General features: G+C 34.2%; 2 protein-coding genes and 2 long non-coding RNA genes across 4 annotated transcripts; 1 reads left to right on the forward strand and 3 right to left on the reverse strand.

The window, feature by feature from the left end:
* Positions 1-794: 794 nt before the first annotated feature.
* Positions 795-4,681, reverse strand: LOC145593513 (uncharacterized). The gene is made up of 3 exons (XR_014102753.1): positions 4,556-4,681; positions 4,390-4,477; positions 795-1,106 (listed from the first exon to the last, which is right to left on the reverse strand). It is a non-coding gene; the product is annotated as an uncharacterized LOC145593513 (long non-coding RNA).
* A 718-nt stretch (positions 4,682-5,399) lies between these two features.
* On the reverse strand, positions 5,400-8,845 carry LOC145595954 (uncharacterized). The gene is made up of 3 exons (XR_014103048.1): positions 8,584-8,845; positions 8,415-8,502; positions 5,400-5,854 (listed from the first exon to the last, which is right to left on the reverse strand). It is a non-coding gene; the product is annotated as an uncharacterized LOC145595954 (long non-coding RNA).
* A 2,981-nt stretch (positions 8,846-11,826) lies between these two features.
* On the forward strand, positions 11,827-15,149 carry LOC145594444 (uncharacterized). The gene is made up of 6 exons (XM_081650754.1): positions 11,827-11,890; positions 12,837-13,019; positions 13,138-13,209; positions 13,687-14,261; positions 14,610-14,975; positions 15,079-15,149. The coding sequence occupies exons 2-6, from the start codon at positions 12,967-12,969 to the stop codon at positions 15,147-15,149; spliced, it is 1,137 nt and encodes a 378-aa protein (XP_081506880.1). The 5' UTR covers positions 11,827-11,890; positions 12,837-12,966.
* Positions 15,150-16,398: 1,249 nt separating this feature from the next.
* LOC145593779 (uncharacterized) lies at positions 16,399-20,657 on the reverse strand. The gene is made up of 4 exons (XM_081650133.1): positions 20,480-20,657; positions 19,295-20,368; positions 18,009-18,986; positions 16,399-17,614 (listed from the first exon to the last, which is right to left on the reverse strand). Exons 1-4 carry the CDS (start codon positions 20,534-20,536, stop codon positions 16,613-16,615), a joined length of 3,111 nt encoding a protein of 1,036 aa, XP_081506259.1. The 5' UTR covers positions 20,537-20,657; the 3' UTR covers positions 16,399-16,612.
* Positions 20,658-21,447: the final 790 nt, after the last annotated feature.

Genomic DNA, 21,447 nt, shown 5'->3' on the forward strand with positions numbered 1-21,447 from the left:
TACTCCGAAGAAAAGTGTCATTGTATTAATGCTAAGCCTACCAAATTACCAAAATCTAGCAACTGCTAGAGAATAAGAGGTACGAGTACTACTATTGGGTATTATTATCTTGTTTATCCTTCTACCAAAAAAGAAATTAAATAAATAAAGTAGTTGGAAGATGTAAATTATTTTAGTTATGTTCCGTAAATGCATTGTTGTGGGTAGCTAAGTTTGTTTTAGTTAGATTATGGGATTAGCTCATAATCAAAGTTTTTAATGTGGATAAAATGTAAAATTACAGGCTTAGCTTCACACTTTTTGATTTCAAAGAAAATTACTCTTGTTAGATCTTTACAGTCAAACTGATGATCAAGACTCACATAGTCGCGTTATAAAGATTTGAAAATATGTACAATGTAAAAGATACCACCTCGTATAGTCTTAACGGGGGGTTTTTTTTTTCGAAGTTAAAAATATTTACTCTCATACAAAATTAAAATATTGTGTGATTTGTGTCTATACACAAAGAATTGATCGTGAACACAAACTCAACCTCTCACTTGTAGAGTTGTAATGCAACAGTAATGTGCTTGACTTTTGTCAAAAAATTCAAAACGTGTAGAAATTAGCCAATTAATTATCAGATTGCTGCAATAATAAAGTTAGGCAAAAGTCAATGAACACTCAAAGACGTTAAATAACAAATGCAATACTCCTAGTGAAAATGTCACAGTATAAAAATGTAAATAAGGCAGTAATATCGATAAAAAATCAATTCATGTATACGACAATTAGTGGTAAAAAAATTGCATTGTGAAACGGAGATAGTATATTGGACAAAAATGTTGATGAGTATATTTTAGGCCAACTTACAGTTGGTCCATAACAGTGGTGTATATAGTAAAAATGGTGTTATATTCACTTGGAAATTGGAATGTAGAGCATTACATATGTTTCCAGCATTCCAGTTCAAAACTATCGCGCACCCTAAAAGCAATAACCAATAAAAACAATGATTCTCTGAAGGAAACTTCCAGGTTGACATTATCTCTATCTTTGTCACACTTCTTCTGTTTTGTGTAGCAAGCAGCGCATATACAGTCAAATAAGGTAGAGCGGCAAGCCTGCAAACAAGATAACCACCAAAGTTATGTGGGAAACGTCTATCATTCTCTACACAAGCCTTAAAAAGAAATACTCCGAAGTAACTATACAAATCAACCAACATTAAAAACAGCACAAGGTAGGAAAAAAGTGTTTTCTGGTTTACAATGGTGGTTGATAGGAGCCAATGCCTAACTAGATTCATAACTATTTGAATGAATTGGTTCTATAACATCTTTGACACTGTCTATATGTTACCTTGATTCATATATTTGTGGTAGGCAAAGTAAGAGTTTAAATACAAGGCCTTGGCCACTTGATGAGAAATTTCCATATTCTTGATCCAAAATGAAGTTTCAAGTGTTTTTAAAATCAGACATGCATCATGGCCTGTGAGTACTTACAATGAATTGAAGACTCTGAGTAGCATAATCCAATAATGTAACTCAAAATTAGGTATGCAAACAAGAAAATTGCAGTCACGGGACTTCCCTAGGTTTTGGCAGAAACCAAACTTAAGAATTAGGCCACAATATGTACTTTTGACATGGAGACATATGGAATTAAGATAAGTGCAATACTACATAACTGAACTTGATTAAGCAGAAGACATTTAAACTATTGTTCACAACAAACTATACATGCAAATAATGCATTGCCTTTTGTTGTTATTTACCCCCTTTATGTATGATTTCCCTAGGGTTTTAAAGTAGAACTTCATAGATAATTTACAGAAGATGTCTGAAGTTCATGGAAGCTTCTAGATTCAAAAGAAAAGTCAATAGATAGGTATTATAGTAATCAGTAACCTGTATACTATACAATCTATTTTAGAGATTTTCTCAACTATAATAGCTCAAAATTTGAAAGCAGCACATCTCAACATTGAGAAATAAACTATTAGTATTAAAGGCAAACTGGATCAATATTCTTAGACCTCAAATGCTAGACTTCCCTATTGCTGTACATATACCAAAAACTCCAGGTCCCACATCCGTTTGTCCAGACTCCAGATAAAAACTCACTTCACAGTAAAGTTAGGACTTAGAAGTCACAACCCAGGGAGGTGAGAGTAAGAAATCTAATAGAAGATAGGCCATTATGGGAAAACCTTAACCTCATCTCATTTAGTTGGATAAAAAAATATACATAAAAATAAAAAATAAAACACACACACATCAGATCTGCCTCCAAATTTAGACTTTAGTACAATTAGGCTTACAAAGTTACAAGTTACAATTCTTACAACTCTTACAACTATGGAGAGAGGATGCCTAACAATCAATTTTTAAATTTCCCAGGGATAAAGAGTAATCTGAGGTATTTAATGGGTCATCTCACAGAGGTGACAGACAGTATTGCCTAGCAACATTAATTAACCTCCTGCCTGCCATTACTCACAAGTCACAAGGAAAATCCATCAAGAGAGTGTGGTTAAGGCCAGAAAGGTTAAACTTCCTGTCCAGGAACAGGGTGAGATAGAGTGGAATCTAGACCAATTTGGGTAATGCACTCCAGCCAGCCTTTCCGAAAGAAACACAGACAGCCACTATGCACGTGTTAAATGTTTTCGCTGACTCGTTTAGATTCATCGTCATCACTGTCAAACAGTTAACTGAAAGCCATGCAAATCCTCATGGGACCTCATCACCACTATGCATGGTTGATAGGGCCCAGTTGCAATTACGTCTTCCAAACTATGCTTTTAAGTGTCTAAACAGGAATATATAATCAGTTCTTACAAAAATGTGATTCCACAAATATGAGTCATGACTCATGATTCATGAACCTCAGGTCCTCAACTAAGGCACCAACTACTAATTTGAGTACCTGATAAAGCTCTTAAAAGTTAAAACCTTCATGTAATCTATCAAATCATTTATCTTTTCCCAGGATCTATCAAACCCCAAATCCATCGATTCACTTTATTTTCAATCGAAAAGAAATTGGTGGAATTTTTTTGTAAATAAGCATTTATGACCAACAGCTGGAAACTTGGACAGTGAAAATATCAAATCTCAGGAATGCAGCTTTTAAAGCTTAGCCTAAGTAATGTTTATGCTATAAGGAATCCCCTCCCTACTGCCTACTAGAGTGATGTATTCCAAGAAATATAATTCAGAACTTAAAATGAAGATAAGTGTCATCAAAGGTAACTAAATTAGAGGGAAATGACTTAATACCATCCAATAATTGTGTAGAAAACTAACATGTTAAATGACATAGAGAATGCGGAGGAAACTATCATCAAGCTCACCATTAAAAACCTCATAATCTGAGCTTCAATTGTCTGGGTCTTTTGAAACTGAATTCATTGTCTAAACTTAGGAAAAGCATGGCATTAGTAATTCTTCCATTAACAAGCTGAATGTTGACCATCATAAACTAGAATTGACCTCTCATGTGTTGAAGCATGAGATACATCAGCAATGTTTCCAATGTCCATCATGATTTAAGATACAAAATATATTTGTTACTCATGAACCATGCTCTAGCCTTCACGAAGACTTAAACATATGACGCTTTCTGTTAATTGGAGGATATTCGCCATTAAAATAAACCACTAAAGAGATGGAGAAAATCAGATCATTTCTCCTTTGGGTAATATTTAAATACTCTGATACTATCAAAATAATTAGGTGATACTAGAACTCCTTCCTATGCATCCATCATGAATTAGCTTGAAAAATAGAAAGGACTACAAGAAAAGTATAGGTTTCTCTATAATACCCTAGCAATGTGAAGACAATTTGTTAATCCCCATTATCATCATAAAGCAAAACTCACTTACAACAGAACAAGAAATGAATTGCTCAACATAAGCCTACTAGCAAGGGTAGTTCATCACTATAATTTTTATTGAATAAAGAAAATAGATGTCTTCTCTTCTTTACTACTAGTACATTAGCATTGAGATGGAAGGAGCACCAATTTGCGCTAAAGTGAAGTTACCGAAAGGTCCGAAACTAATCGTTTAGTTATGCAGCAACAATAATCAATCAAATTTACGCCATAAATCAAGGCCTAGGCACAAAAGCAACATAATTGATTACAAATCAACTAGATAAAACCCTGTAAACACTAAACCAATCTCCAAAAACTAGTTTCTTTTCAACGAATTAGTCATCACATTATCAAAAAAACGAACAAATTCGCTTCACATTTTGCCACTAACATCAAGAAATGAATGCAATCAAAACAAAATCACAACAATCACAAACACAAAAGCTCAACGATTCAGTTCAATTGAAGAATCAACAACAAAAAATAGAATCAGAAATTAGGGTTAGCAGAGGAACATACATTGCAGAGAGAGGTGGAATCAGTGTTGTTTGGATCTTCCAGAAAATGGTTGCTGCTTCTCAGTAGCTAATCTTAACATCCAGTAAACCTGAAACACAAAGATCAATCAAAGTAAGAAAGAGAGAAAATTGCAAAGAAGAAGAAGGAAGAAGAATGAGGTTAGTACCAAAGCTATAAGATGAGCAGCCATGAGAAGGACGACGAAAAATGGGACTAACTCCAGAAATCCTGTTTTCGTTGATGATTCATGTTGCGCCATTTTTATTTAGGAGAGATTGTGTTCTTTCACTTCTTTGTATAATTGTATGTAGTGTGTCTCCAAGAATTTGACTTTGTTTATACACCCATCCCGCTAGCCCGATCCGGGCCCAATTCAGATATAACGCGGGTTCGCAAGACTTATTGTATTACGGGTTTGGACAAGACTAAAAATGCATTTTTAAATCCAGCATCAACAAAATTATTTGGTCTAACCTATCTAAAATTGTTTAATTTATAGAGAATGACTCAATTGATCTCTTTACTGATAAACATTTTTCTTTTATTTGGGGAAAAATAGTAAAATATAGGTGTAAAATTTAGTAAAACTACCAACACGGTTAGCGGTTTTATCGAATTTATCCCTAGATATAATGCTGTTTGTTCCTTGATAAACAATTACAAAAGGTTATAAACTTGTGTATTTTCTCTACTTAATTATAACTTGATAAAATGTATTTTATCTAAAATAAATTAAATAGCTCAAGTAAGATGAAACAAATAAACCCAAAACGCCTAAAGTATCATTATACTTTATAGGTCATACACTTCTACGAGGAATATTATGTTTAAATAGCTAATGTTTCTAAAGTCTGTATTTATAATCTTGTAGATTTCAATATCAATATGACTACATCAAGTATTTATTCGCATATTCTGCCAATGTATTACATGATCAATGCGAAGGCAATATTAAAGGATAAAAAAAAAAAAAAAAAATAATTGAAGAATAAGATAATTTTAACAGTAAAGTTTTTATTGCATGGTAAAAATAGTGTTATATAGGAAGGATCCGAAGAATAATGTAGTATGAATGTATGATAGTCCAAAGGGATTAAGTTTTACGAGTAACAAGTTCAACTAGGGAAGAATATGAGTATCCAAATTGTAGACAACAAATCAATAAATATGTTAAGAAGATTGTATTTACGAGATTACAGAGTACTGAGATACACACTATTTGAATTAAAATTTCTAGTTTAAAACGCATTCTTGCTCAAATGTTAGATTTTACAGTTTTACATTCAATGTTTCCTAATCCATTATATCAGCAACATCAACACTTCCTGGAACTTCGCCTTACAGAGCAATAACCTACAAAATAATGATTCTCTGAAGGTAACTTCAAGTTTGGGGACTATCACTATCTGTGGCACGTTCTTCTTGTTGAGTGCAAATTAATGCAAGCAACCCTTTAGCTGTCGAGCTGCACACAGGATAACCATCAAGTTTATGAGAGAAATGTACTACATTCTCTGCACAAAATAACCATTAAAACAATTACTTCGTACAAACAAAGGCTGAGAATACAAATCAACATTAAAACAGCAAAATATAGGACATAATATTGTGTTTGCAATGATGGCTTATAAGATCCAATACCTAAATGGGTGATTTCTTATTGAAATAAAAAACCATCTTTCAATATCTTTAATGCTATATGCAGTAGTTTGTATATGGTACTTTGGAAACATGTATTTGTGGCTGGCACTAGTAGGAGTCTAAATGTCATCATCTACTTAATGAGAAAGTTCTGTGCTTTTGATCCAAAATGAAGTTTCTAGTGTCCACAGAATCAGATAGGGCCATGGGTACTTAACTACTTATGGTGAAATGAAGACTAACATTTCAATAATGTACCCAAGACTGAGAATTTGGTTTGCAAACTATAAAAGTCCAAACATAGGAGGTAGTGACTGCACAGGGTCAGTGTAAACAAAAGGAAACACAGAGAAAACAGCTGAGCCACTGCAGCAAATTAAAACATGCAGTACAGTCATACGGATTCCCTAGGTTTCGGCAGAAAAAAATAATGTAATACACATGGTAAAAAGGTTAGTGCAGGAATGCTGTACTATTATAATTGAACAAGTAGAAGCAGTTTAAGCAAACATGATGAGCCACCAGACATCTAATTTTTGAATCCGATATAACATATAAGCCATTCTATGCATAATATGCACTAATGAGTATCATTAGTTATTAGTCTTATTACTTATCACTTTCCCTTTAACATGCATTCCCAAAAACTTCTCAAAAAGGGAGTCATAAATAGTCAACATGTACCATCTGAAATTCATGTAACTTTCTAAATTCTCGAGGGAGAAATGTCAATGAATAAGTATAAATTTATCTGTATGACCCTAAACAAACTATGTATACTTGTATTAGATATTTTGCCAGCTATAACAGCTCTGTAAGTCTACTAATAAATTCAAGCTCTCCAAAATAATCTCTATTTCATGCTAATATTCCAACTTTCAATTGAGGTTCGGTCAAAACCAAAATACCACAAGCTGACATACAGTTCACACATTACTGAGATATTCCCACCATGATTATAGACTACCTACCAAAACAATTTTCTGTCAACTGTTAATAAGATTACTATGATAAGGGTATATAAGGGAATAATCCGAGGTAGTCAAAAGGTCATCTCACAGAACAATATTGACAAAAATCATCAATTAACCTCTTGCTTTCCATTATTCATACAGAAAAGCCCTCAAGAGACTGTTTTGGGTGAGCCCAGGGTGTTTATATTCCTGTCTGGAAACAGGCTGAGATGGAATGGAAATCAGACCAATTTGGGTTATACTGATCAGACAGCATTCCAAAAGAAACGAAGACAGTACATACTACTATTCTACTAACCATGTATTGGACAGTTGGACACTTTCATCGACTCATATTCATTAGCTCAGTACAATCAAAATGCTGACTCAAAGCCTTGCAAAACCTCATCAGAGTCATCTCCAACATGTAAGGTCAATAGGGTGGGCATACATCCTTGTGAACCTCCACAAAGGCACCAACTTTCAATCTTAGAATCTAACAAAGCTCTCAATACCTTCATGAAACCTATCCACTCATCTAACTTCTCGGAGAACCAATCTAACCCAAAGCTCCATTATATTTCTACCACTTATTAAACAGAAATTGGAGAAGTATACTGAAATAAGCCTTCTTGACCTCAAATCTCAGAATAGCAGCAATTTAATGTTCAAAAACTAGAGTTTAAGTTACATGAGTACATAAGTGGATGAAAGAAATTGAATCACATTCTCCTATAGGTAAGATGTCATCACTAGATACAAAGGAAAATCACCAATGGATCCAGAAAAGGACAAGTGTGGATTTCTATCAGAGTATCAGAACACACTAGCACTGTGAAAGTAGATGTTGACTAATCCCAAATATCAGCATAAAGCGAATCTCAAGCTTTATAGAACAAGAAATGAAATAGTCTGCATAAGATTACTAGTATGAACAGGTCCAACACCATGTTGACAGGGCAAAGTGGCTAACTAATTAAAATTTCCTGTTTTCTTATTACTAATGGCAATCAGACAGAGGCATCACCATTCCATGTTCAAGTAAAGCTAACCGAGCCATTCACCTCAGCATCTCACTACGCAGCAATAATTAATAAATCAAAGCCTAGGCACAAAAGCAGCATAATTCATAAATATGAAGTAATCTTCAAAATTGTTTCATTTCTTCAAAATTGTTTCATTTCAACAAAATCACTCGATCACATCATTGACGAAACATACGAATTCAACGCGCATTTTGATTTTGTCACAGACTTCAAACAAATTGAACCAATTTAACAAATACTAGTACAACTCAAAGAAACAAAAACAAAAACAAAATCACAGCAATCACACACTAACACACAATACACAAGAAACCTTCAATAATCAACAAATATCAAACAAAAAAACTAAATTAAACTAAAAATTAGGGTTAGCGGCGGAACATACAATGCAGAAAGAGGCAAAATCAGTGTTTTTTGGATCTTCCAGGAAATTGCTGCTGCTTCTCAGTCGCAACTCTGAAAATCCAGTACACCTAAAACAGAAAGATCAACCAAAGTAAGATTGAGAAAATTGAAACGAAGAAGATGAAGAAGAAGAGTGCGATTGGTGGTACCAAAGCTACGACATGAGCAGCGATGAGAAGGACGACAAAGAGAGGGACCAATTCCAGAAGGCCTGGTTTTGTTGATGGTTGATTTTGCGCCATTTTCAGAGGAGAGAGAAAGAGAAATGGTTGAAGATACTGAAGATTTTCAATTGGAGAAGAAATTCATGGAAGAAGAAACTGCTGCGACTGCGATCGTAATTGTAATTGTATTGATATTGTGTCAATGGATCATGGATGTATCGTGCAATCTGATGTTGTCCTTGTTCCAATTTTTTTCCATCACATTTCACATACATATAGTGTGGAGGATTGGTAAGTGGTAACAATAAAACTTGGCAATTAAACAAGCTTAATTGTCTAATAATCCATGGTTATACACAAATTATGCAAAAAAAATTTAATTTTTAAATATTAAGTAGTATAAAATGTTTCATAAGTTTAGATAATTTCAGGAAATATAAGTTTAGATAAGCTGTGATAAAGGTTAATTAGGGGTGTCAAATTTAATTAATAACTAAAATAAGTTCTAATAAAAAAACAGGTGAATAGAACACGCCCTTAATCAACATATTTGGGCACCGTCAACTCAAATTAACTCAAATGTAAGAGAAACGCACAATTCAATTGCCCCAATAACCCTAATTGTAAAAAAAATGCCCAATTCAATTGCCCCAAGAACCCTAATTCCTAAATATAACCATTTACCCTAATTATTGTTGGCGGAAAACCCTAAATTAAGAACAAGTGGATTCATACCTTGATTGTGAATTGAGTGTCTACACTTGTGAGGATAAATTCTTCAAACACTAACAGGCGAAATTTGAGAAAATTTGGTTGAAATTGGGGAACAAATTGTGAATTGAAGTTCAAAACTTTGGGCCTGTTCACTTTTACTTAATTTCAGTTCAGTTCAGTTCAGCTCCAATCAGTTCAATTCAGCTCCTAATTTCCCTCTTTCATAAAATATTCATTTCAATTCAGTTTCGTTCAGCTCCAATCAGTTCAGTAAATATGAACATGCCCTTAATAAACAAAAAAAAAAAAAAAAAATCTAGGAGGGATACAATAAAAAGAGTCAAAGTAGTCATTACTAGCCGTTGGGCGGGGCCCTCATACGAAAATTCCATCGGGTTTTCTAAAAAGGTGGTAATCTGAATATTTTTTTAATGTAAGAGATGGTAATTTAAAATAAAATTTTTAACGGGTGGTAATTTCAAAACAGATCCTCCTTTTGGGTGGTAATTTACAAGTTTTCCTTAAATTCCTAAAGTCCTAGTAGTATTAGGAAAGTCATCCATGTAGGATGACTTGCCTATCAAGTCTCTCGTAAGGCCGACCAACACACGAGCCCACGCAATTGTGAAAGTCTTATCTTTATAGATGAGATATTCCTTTATTTCTATTTTTTTTCATTTGACTTTTCATAATCTCCAGGACACAATTAAAACAACTATATGTCTATATCCCTAACAATATGCGTGTGAAACTTACTGAAAGTTTTAAGAGGTTGAACCAAGTTTTAGCAATAGATCATAAATTTGAGACTCGAGGATTAAAATAAAACCCTACAACCTACATTTTAAAAATCATTTAATAGCCAATTATCAATTATGTTATTAACGTGAAATAAAAGTATACTTCGTATAATTGTAAATCACAAGGTTTAAATAATAATAATAATAATAAACTATTAATAAGGTTTAAATTCGGATCATGGTATCACACCCTAGTTTCCAACTTTCCAAAAAATAAAAAAAAAACATAATCCCCGTATTATTATTAAGTAGTATTCATAATCCCTGTCAAAAAGGAAAAGAAATCGACATTCCAAAACAAAAAAACCGAAACAATTAAAAATAAACTATTTATACAAGTATACTTTGAAAAAAAAAATGATTTTCTAGGGTATGCCCTCCAAGCTTTTCGGTTTCTAAGCTGTATCCATGCTTTTTCAAAGTTATAAGTTGTGCCCTTCACCTCACGATATTTTTATCAACAATACCATTTGATTGTCATATCCATTAACGAAAGTTAAGTTATTTTATCAACAATGGTGTCGTGGCGTTATTAATTTGACACTTGTCTCGTTCTAATTGGTTTAACACTTTAAAAAAAAATTTAATCAGAAAATAAAATAATGAAAAAGGTTATTATTAGCGTCAAAGGTTATTGTTAATAAAAATTAGTGAGGTTGAGGGCACACCTTAAACGTTTGAAAAAGCATGGGCACAACTTAGATACTGAAGAAGTTTGGGGGCATAACTTAGATAACCCAAAAATAAAGTTTAAATCCGGATCACAATATCATATAATGATATAATAGTTTCCAACTTTCCAAAAAAACAAAAAAAAAAAAAAAAACCAACATTCCCAAACAAAAAAGAGGATGCCCCACTTTCTCATGGTGAATATGACATTTTCGTAAATACACCAACAATTTTAATCAACTTTATTCAGTTGTGGAGCGCACAATAATAAAAAAAAAAATTGTTGATTTATTCACGAAAATACCCCAGAGAAACAAATTTCATTTCCTACCGTGAGAAACAAGTAATTTACCAACAAAAAAACCAACCCGTCCCTTATTTATTGTTTTTGATAAAAATTGAAGTATACCAAATCTCTCTGCTCTCTCGTAAAAAAAATACGTAGTATCACTCTGCTCTTTGCTCTCTCTCGTCGACCCCTCAAAGGCGATTGGTTGTCGGCGGTCAGATTTTCTGCTCATCAATTCAGGTTTGGGATTAAATTATTTTGAAGTAGTAAATTATTATTTGATGTTGTTATATGGTTGATTGAAGACTTAAAATTGTAACATTGTAAGCTAAGTTGCACTCCCCGTTCCGTAACAATGTTCTTGTTTAGAATCTTTTTTCGAGACAATGTTGATTAAAGTAGGAGCATTATTGTGAAACGGAGGGAGTAATATTGTTGATTGTAGTTGTGAAATTGTTCACTTTTAATTAATGTTTTAAAATTTGTTGATTAGAGGTTGTGATATATGGCGATGATGAATTTCGATATGTATGTATATGGCCACCGTCACCCTGACTGCTATGGCAACGGTTTCAGCAAGGATGTCGTTCTCTCTGAGATTCTCAGATGGTAAATTCTTTTTATCTTATTTCTCTTTCTTGATTTTGCTCGTGTTAGAGATATGAGATATCGGAAAATATAGGCTCGTCCTTATATTATATCTATCTTACGCTTTCCACATTTTTTTGATACTAATTATTGCTTTTTTCTGAAGGGGTTTTGTATTGAGTTTGGAAGTGAAAGGCAAACTTGAACGCTATAAGTCTCGTCTTCAAAGGTGCCTTCCTTTTTTTCTGAATTAATTGATATGAGTATCTTTGTTCTATATTTAAAAATAGGGTTGAGTTTTTGATAATTGAACTGTCTTCTAATAATCATATTTAATTGTGCCTCTTATGAGTACTAATTGTATGCCTTAATTTTACGTCTAAGGCAATTTTAACAAGGAAATTCCAAACTATAGGCGTATTTCTCAATTTAATCCCAACTTCTGATTAACTTTGATTAATCATAACTATTATGAGAGAATTCTCGTCTTAAGCTTGTGTGATTGAAGTGCTGGCGAATTATGAGAGAATTGTCAATCCATTTGAGTGAGGTGAGACTATATTGGCAAAGCCGCAAAGCTATACTATAGTTATTCTATACTTCTGAATTTCTGATTATTTTGAGATGATTGCTAATCATTGGCATAAACATTGTTAGTTTTATCTTATAAGATAAACTAATGAAAGACATTTATGTTTAATTACTGTTGAAACCTTTGAAAATTGGAGGGGAAAAGGCGAGGAAGGAAAAGAGTTGGACATTTTATGTTAAAATTAAGTATTAACTTAAACATATGTTTGTAACTTTAGAATTAGTATAGGCTGATTTTTGCATGGTACTATGTCAGGAACCCCCAATATATTACGTTGTACAAATAATCAAGGTTTCCCTTGTAAATCGATAACATCCTATTTACTCCGTAGTTCATGCAAGTTAAAATTTTAAATCATACACAGTAGTCCTTTAATTTATAATAATACTAGAGTTCATAATGTGTTCTGTTTGGATTTTATCTCACGCATTCACTCTTTAATTGATATTCAATTTTTTTTTTTCCCCTTTTGATTTTCATTCGAATTTTGCACTTTTAATTATTGAGGAAATCTGTAACTTATTTTTACTAATTGACTTGAATCCATGTGATTGGCTACTTGTAATACTATTTGGAACACTAGAATCATCCATAAGGCAAATCAAGAGTACTTGAACATCACTGAAGTAAACACACCAACTCATGCTATATGTGAATACTCGGCCAGCAACGAAGTGGTGGCTTTATATCTACGTCTGCTAGCTAACAAAATTATGTCTCAAGAATGCAATGGCAATGACATCAATGTTGATGGGCTTGTTTTTAGGTGAATTTCCTTTCTTTCTTCATCTATGCTTTTACTAAGCTTATGTTTATTTGCTCAATTTTTTTTATTTTATGTTCATTTATTTTTTTCTAATGCCCCCTGTATTATGCCTATGAAGCTATGTCTTGGAAGCAACATTTAGTACACTAACACCAGAAGGCAAATTGTGGTTTCTTACTCGTCTCCAAAGGTTAGATTTCAATAAAGTATATGCAGTTTAAACCCCTTGAATTGCATTTTCCCACACTGTAGGAGATGATGCTAGTCACTGCACACGGCTGTAATTTGGAGGGTATGTCAATCTATTGATCACAATCATGATTAAGACTTCCGTCTGATATTAATAGCCATGCTTATTATTGTGGGATCTGGGAGAAAAACTATTACCTTCCCCAGAATAGATGTATGGATATTCAATTCATTGTGTACACACACCAAATATGTTTTAATGTATCATTGATTTTCATTGGAATAATATGGAATTTATATGACTAGTAAAGGGTGCATATCTATGGAATATTGTCAAATTTATAAGTTTGATGGCTTATACCACACAATAACTATTCTGAAAAGTCTAGTGCTATTTTACTACACTAGTAATTGTTCTACTTTATGATGCACTTTCACATAATTGACTTGTTGTAATGCTCCTCGGAATATACTCTAGAATCAACGTTGGTGCAGTAGAAGATTACATGGGCATCAAAAGAGCAAGCACCCATACCAGAAAAAAAGGATCAACCAAAAAAAAGAGAGCAAGCACCTCTTTAATAAAAGAAGGATCAAGCACTTGTTTAACTAAGAAAAAGGGAACAACCGCTTTTGTATCTGAAGGTTCTCATATAGATAAAGCTCAAGGCTGTGACGGTACTAAGGCTTCATCTCTGAAGCCTCCAACTCATGCACCCTCAACCAAAAAGGAATTTAAGTTTTCATTTGAGGGTGTATGTAAAGATTTATATCCTAGGAGCAAGCTTCCAGAAGGGCTTCTATTGGCTCAAAGTATTTTCTGTGCAAAAAATGCCTTGGCCTTCTACAATGACAAACATGGTACAGAATATAAGCTTGTTGAACCCCTGTCTAGTGCTCGTCTCTATGAGTATGGGGTGCATTTTCACTGCAACTTCACTGCTGTCAAGCTTAGAAAGGATGGTTCTCGCGCAGCTCAACTGAAGCTCTTCTTCGCTAGCTTTGTTTATGTGAAAAGTGGAATATGTGATATGTATTGCAGAATCATTGATCGTAAGCTGATTACTTATCTCTTAATGCTATCATTGTGCCCAATTTTACCTGCTTCTTGTACATGCCAGTGCTTTTTCATGTGAAATTTCGCATATCATATATTCAAATCACCTGTACTATTTTCAGATGCTCAAAAAAGTTCACATCTTAGATTAATAATGAATTCATTTAATAGGCCTTGAATTTAGTTATCCTATAGGGTTATTATTTATTTTGGAATATGATATGATATGATGTCATATCCTATCTTTGATCATGAGAGGTTAGACAAGATGACGACTAATTCCAGGAGTGTGCTCTATTTTTATGATCTCTTACTTATGGTTTCGATTTTTGCTGCTGTATCAGCTGCTAAAGCAATTTTCTGGTGCTGTGAAGTTTGTCCACCTGATCTTGCTCACTGTCATCGACGTGCTGGTATGTACAACGTGTTAAGGCGATCTCCACCCGAGTACTTTGAGGATGTAAGAAAACAAGTCTATGCAGAAATTGCGTTGGATGTTTATAACAAGAAACATGGCACAGAGTATGAATTGGTCGAAGCTTTAGAAACCAATGTTGTCCCCGTAAGTTTTGGTACCTATAGGTTCCACTGCAACTTCAAGGCTCAGCTTAAGAATCCGGACAACTCGGATGATGGTTCTATAAAGCTGTTTTTTGGTGATGTCGTGAAGTCTTTTCGCTTCAGTGATGGGGAATTTTGCATTTTGGAATGTAAGATCATTTCCCATTTCTGTTTTGATCCCTTTATATTTTGATTAGCTGATACTTGCATTTAAATTTCACATGTCTTGATGTGGGTTGCTGCTTGTTTCAGCTACTGAAGGTCTGGTTGATCACTGTTCGATTTGTCGTCAGGGGGCTGTATTTCATCCTGCCATCATGTAACAATACAATACAGAAGGAGGCAGAATCAGCTTTTTTTTGGATATTCCAGGAAATTGCTGCTGCTTCTCAGTCGCAACTCTGAAAATCCAGTACACCTAAAACAGAATATCAACCAAAGTAAGAGAGAAAATTGAAACGAATAAGATGAACAAGAAGAGAAGATACTGGAGAATTTTAGGTGGAGAAGAAATTCATGGAAGAAGAAGCTGCTGTGATTGTAATTGAATCAATGGATCATGGATGTATCGTGCAATCTAATGTTGTCCTAGATTGCAAGTTGTTTTGGTTTGAAATCCGATCATGTTCCACATTCATGCTGTTGAGCTCATCAACTGATAAGTATCGGACAGGGTTGGCCTTGCCATGAAACAAGGAAATACTTTCTCTAGTACTTTTGCTCCATTTCGCATGAAGTATTTTTCGTTCCCCTGGAAAATGTTGTAATTGTCTGTTTTCTGCATCAACCAGCTGAATTATCAGATGTCAATTTGGTCTAATCATAAAAAAGTTAAATGAATATGGAGTTTCATACCATTTGATCCTGTGGTTTCTTTAATTTCTTCTCTGATTGCATAGTTGTCTTACTTATCTAATACATTAGTTCAAGAATTCACCGCGGCAAAACACATAACAAGAGACCATGATAGAGTAAGTGATCAGACTATATCTTTACACTACTTAACAAATCAACTGAAAAAAACTAAATATATAATGAAGTATTCAGATACATCCACACATTTAAGGACATCCAAGACATAAATGAAAATGAAAAATCGTACCCTTTTAACCAAGTCATTGCTGGGAAAATTATGATTGACTTCGGATTTTAAGATATGTACTTCCTGTATCAGCTCAAACAGATCAAATCCCAAGTCATCTGAAGAAAACATCCAATTTTTATTTCATTACTCTGTAGAGGACGAATAAGATAAGATGTATTTCAAGTCATCATAATAAGATGAGATTTAATTATTTTGCTGATTAAATTAAAAGCTGGTACATGAAATAAATATTGAATGTCAAATTGTCAATCAAATATCAGGTATACCTGAAACAGGAAGATCAAACAAAGAGAGAGTATTCTAATTAAATCATGATAAAAGAGTGTATGAACTATGAAATGAAAGATCCTGCATCAGGTAAATTAATGGCATTACAAATTGATTAACTAAAAAAGGAGTACCTAGATTTAATTGATAGAACAAATTTTAGTAGAAATCTGTTGATTGATTAAGAATTACACCTGTACTAGTAGAAAAATAGATAATATACTGCATGCTAAGTATCACAAGTAACGAAAACAGTTGAATAAATTATACAACTTTAAGGCACTTTTGTGTATGATAAACATATACGAGTACTTGTATTTTTTTTCAACCACTTTTTAATGCAACTCAAAATATTGAAAAACACAATTCGTCAATTACATAAACATAGAGCATGAGGAAATCAGAGTAGATCAATTAAGAAGTAAGACAGCCCCGTAGTAGAGAGAAACTGTTGTTTGGAAGATGAGATGATCTGATGATTTTCTCAAGTTCAGTTGCAACATCCACCATGGTTGGCCTTTTGTCTCTTTTTGTAATGCACCTGAGGGCAAGCTTTATAGAAGCAGCCATTTCAGCGGTGACCACACCGTTTTTAGCGATGGCAGGATCTACTACAATGTTACTTGAGGGAATTTTTCTGAATTTTTTATTTACCCAATCAGCAGACTTCCCTGTCAAGAGCACCAGAAAAAGTATACCAAATGAATAAACATCTGTACACTCTGCCACGCTGATGCGTTCATCCTTTCCAGGTTCCATATAAATACTACGTCTTCCAAAGTCTTCCACAAAGTTTTGTCCCTCAGGAATAGATATACATCGACTAAAGTTGGACAACTTGACAATGTTATCCAAGTCCAAGAAAATATTATCAGTTTCCAAGTAGCCGTGAATGATCGGTCTTGAAAAAGCATTGTGAAGATGTGAAACTACATGTGATATTTCCCAGGCAATCCTTAGCCTTTCTTTCCACTCTAATATTGGATTGGTTTGATTCTCATCATTGAATAATACCCGATCATTAAGTGTTTCCTCAGTCACCCACTCATAAACAAGAACAGGATATTCGGTCTCAAGGCAACATCCTATTAGTTTTTGAACATTACTATGACTTGCCATCTGTGTCGCAACCAAAATTTCACGCAGAAAACGCATTCGTATCTCATCAGAAGCAACACTTTCTGGCAGCTTTACCAAAACAACATTTCCTTCCCAAGAACCTTGATGCCAGTTGCAATCTTCATTCCAGAAAATTCTATGATATTCCACTTTCATTTTGCAAAGCTCATCGACTGAAAAGTAACGGATAGGTTTCATTCTACCAGGAAACAAGGAATTGCTCTCTTTAGCTATAAATGATTCATTCTGCATATAATATTCTTTGCTTCCTCGGAAAATCATGTACATGCCAGCTCCCTGCAACCACCAACAAAATGAAATTCGAAATTATGTTCCATCATCCCAAATATTTTAGTTACAGTTCTAATGTCATGCCATTATATCTCATACTTTGATCTGTTTATCTTATCATATAGTTTCTTAAATTTCTAAGCATAATATCATACATCTAGTGGTCCAATCAATGCATATATTGTGTTTTGTACGACCCCTTGTGTGCAAGAAAATGGTTAACTCTGGAAAATGAGGAAATAGTTTATACAGTCTTCTTTCATTTTTACCATCCATACTTTTTGCTTTTAAGTTTATTAACCATGGATCGCACTTTAACCGCAAATATGTATCAACAACACAAGGCAACTTTTCCAAATGCCAAATGAAGATAAAAGCAACCTAAGTTTAAAAATCATACCTGAAAAGTACTTGTAGTAGGGATAGATTCATGGGATCTAAGGATAGTGTTAAGCTCAGTTGCGACGTCCACCATGGCTGGCCTGCAGTCTCGGAATCTAGATGTGCATCGGAGTGCAAGCTCTATAGATGCACTCAGTTCAGTGATCGCCACTTCATCTGTAGCGATTGCAGGATCTATAAGCTCAGTAATGCGCCCCATTCTGATTTTTTTTGTTATCCAGTCAGCCGAATTAGTCAGCTCGTCATATTCCTCTACTCTAGTTGCATCTTTTCCTGTTAATAACACAAGAAAAAGCATGCCAAAAGAATACACATCTGTATACTCTCCCAGTTCTCTACAATGATATTCAGGTGCCAAATAACAAGAAATTCTACGTGGCCTCAAACTCATACGATCTTCACCCTTGTCCGCCTTTGAAGCAGAATAATTGTAAATAGACAATTTAACAGCATTGTCTTGACCCAAAAAAACATTATTAGGCCCCAAAGATCCATGGATGATTGGCATGGAAAAAGTTGTGTGAAGATAGGAAACAACATCTGATATTTCCCAAGCAATCCGTAGCCTATCCTTCCACTCTAAGTGGGGTAGTCTGAAAATGCGATCTTCAAGAGTTTCAGCTGCCACCCACTCATAAACAAGAACAGGAAGTCTAGTCTCAAGGCAACATCCTAGTAATTTATTTTGAACTTTATTGTGAGTAGCCATCTGTGTCGCAACCACAATTTCACGTAAAAAACTCCTTTGGTTTTCATCTGAATAACTGGACAGCTTTACCAAAACAGCTTTCTTCTCCCAAGTACCTCGGTAACAATACGGGAAAACCTTTTCAAGTTCCACATTCATGTTGTTGAGCTCATGGACTGAGAAGAAGCGAATAGGGTGTACAGTATCATTAAACAAGGAAATGCTTTCTTTATGAACCAATGCTCTATTTTGCGTAAAATATTCTTCACTTCCATGGAATGTCCAGTACTGAAACAACCAAATTAACAAACTCCATTATTATGCATGTCCAACAAATTTCTTCTTTTTTTTTATTGTACTTAGTAACAACTTTGGTGTATTGTAATACGACATGGCGACACGTGGTGAGGTTACATGCCTTGCCGTTGAGTTTTAATAATATTTTTATAGATTATTGTGTTTAAGGAATTTTCATTATCCTCAATTCATGTGAAAATCTCCAAATATGCATTGTATTGTGTGATGGAGGGAGTAACATAAAGCTTAAAGCTGAACGATGATGAAGCATGCATGTGATAAAGGTCATAATTACATACCTGAAAATTAGTGGGAGTAGGAATAAATTCAGGGGATGTAATCATGTTCTTAAGCTCTGTTGCAACCTCCACCATTGTTGGCCTATAGTCTCTTTCTAATGTGATGCACCTGAGTGCAAGCTGTCCAAATGCTCTCTGCTGGAGGTCCTCAATACTTGTCACTCCGTTTCTAGTAATCGCAGGATCTACAATCTTGTCAACAAAGTTGTTTTTTATGCAATTCAGCTCCCAAGTATTCATATAACGATTATCATTAGTAAATACATCATTAGTAAATACATAATTAGTAAATACATCATTAGCAAATAGTTTATAAATAGGCCTCTTTCCTGTCAAGAGCACAAGAAGAAGTATACCAAATGAATACACATCTGTACTCTTCGACACTTTCGCATTTGCCACATATTCAGGTGCAATGAAGCCGAGAGTCCCTGCTACGGTATCTTTAACAAATTCTTTATCCTCAGGAATAGATACAGAAAGACTAAAGTCTCCTAATTTGGCAGCATTGTGTTGGTCCAAGAACACATTAGAAGGTTTCAAGTCCCGGTGAATGATGGACCTAGGAAAAGCCGTATGAAGGTAGGCAACAACATGAGATATCTCCCACGCAATCCTTAGCCTATCCTTCCACTCTAATACTGCTTTGCTTTGATTCTTATTATCATCAAATGATTCAAATATACAATCATGAAGAGTTTCAGGTGGCATCCACTCATAAACAACAACAGGAATATCAGTCTCAAGGCAACATCCTAATATTTTATGGGCATTGTTATGAGTAGCCATTTGTGTGGCTACCACAACTTCACGCAAAAGGTATTCAAAACCATCATCACAATGCTTTTTTACCAGGACAACTCTTCCCTCCCAAGAGCCTTGGTACAAGTTATGGATTCCCTTTTTATGATATGGAAGTGGTTCCACATTCATGTTGTTGAGATCAACAACTGATAGATGGCGGACAGGATTAGCCTTACCATGAAACAAGGCAATGCTTTCTTCAAGTACCCGTGCTCCATTCCTAACAAAATTTTCTTCACTTCCTCTGAAAAATAAGTATCTACCCTTGACCTGCACCAACAACACTCCACAACAATAACTAAAATACAGTATATAGGAATATAAAAGCTGTTTCAAATCAAAATTTATCTTTTGCTAGAGCTTTAGTTCAATCTTAAATACCTTTTGATGAGTCATTTTCTTTTTCAAGCGAGTAAGCACGTGTGTTGTTCTCTCCATAGTCTCTGCCAATATTTGTCAATTGAGCTACCTTCTGACCTTGACCAGTCACAAATTCAATCATTATGTAAATCTCATTTGTTTAATTACTACTGCACAGCTCCCAGAGAAATTTATTGGGAATTAAAAAATGAAGTATTTTAGAAATTCAGAAAAGTGTAATTGGAAATCATAATATTATTATTCCAGAAGACATCAAAAATTATTTATGCTTCAAAACAAAATAGTATCAATCAAAGTATATAGCTTCAACTATTCAACAAAAAGGTAACAATGGAAATTGAATAAAGCTACAAATTAAGAGAAAAAAAAAATAGTAGAGACATACAGTATAAAATAAATTAACGAAATTAGTGTTACCTTTTAAATGATTGTAGACTTTCTGCAAAATCAATTTGATTAAAATGAAGGTTCACTGTTTAGAGTTTTCACAGCTTAATCCATTGGTGGAAGCATGACTTCCCTCCACACAAAAAAGAAAGCAATTTTTTTTTCTTTCTTTTTTGTAAAGATAATTTCCAGGAAATGATAACAGATTTGAAAAGTCAATAATGACATACAGTATTGACATTGACGGCAAACTTGACTTGTAGTCAACGGTGACTTCATTACTCCGGAGTGCATTGTACATTTGTAGTTTGTACATAGCATGGGTAGGAATCAAGACCCTTCCATCTAGGAATAGAAACGGATCGAATTCGAGTAGGATGTGGCTAAATCTGAATCCGATCAGTTTAGAAAACGGACCTTGGACTCGGATCCGAATCCGATCCGACTCGTAATTTTCAAATCCGAATCCGGTCCGTTCATACGGACCTCCGAAATGATCCGAATATTTTTTTTTATTTTTATTTTTTGTAATGTCATATACGGAGTACCTATTATTGCTTGTATTGTCATACCAATTAAAG

This window comes from Chenopodium album, chromosome 19 (genome assembly GCF_948465745.1).
Source record: "Chenopodium album chromosome 19, dcCheAlbu1.1, whole genome shotgun sequence".
In the NCBI taxonomy this organism is placed as follows: Eukaryota; Viridiplantae; Streptophyta; class Magnoliopsida; order Caryophyllales; family Amaranthaceae; genus Chenopodium; species Chenopodium album.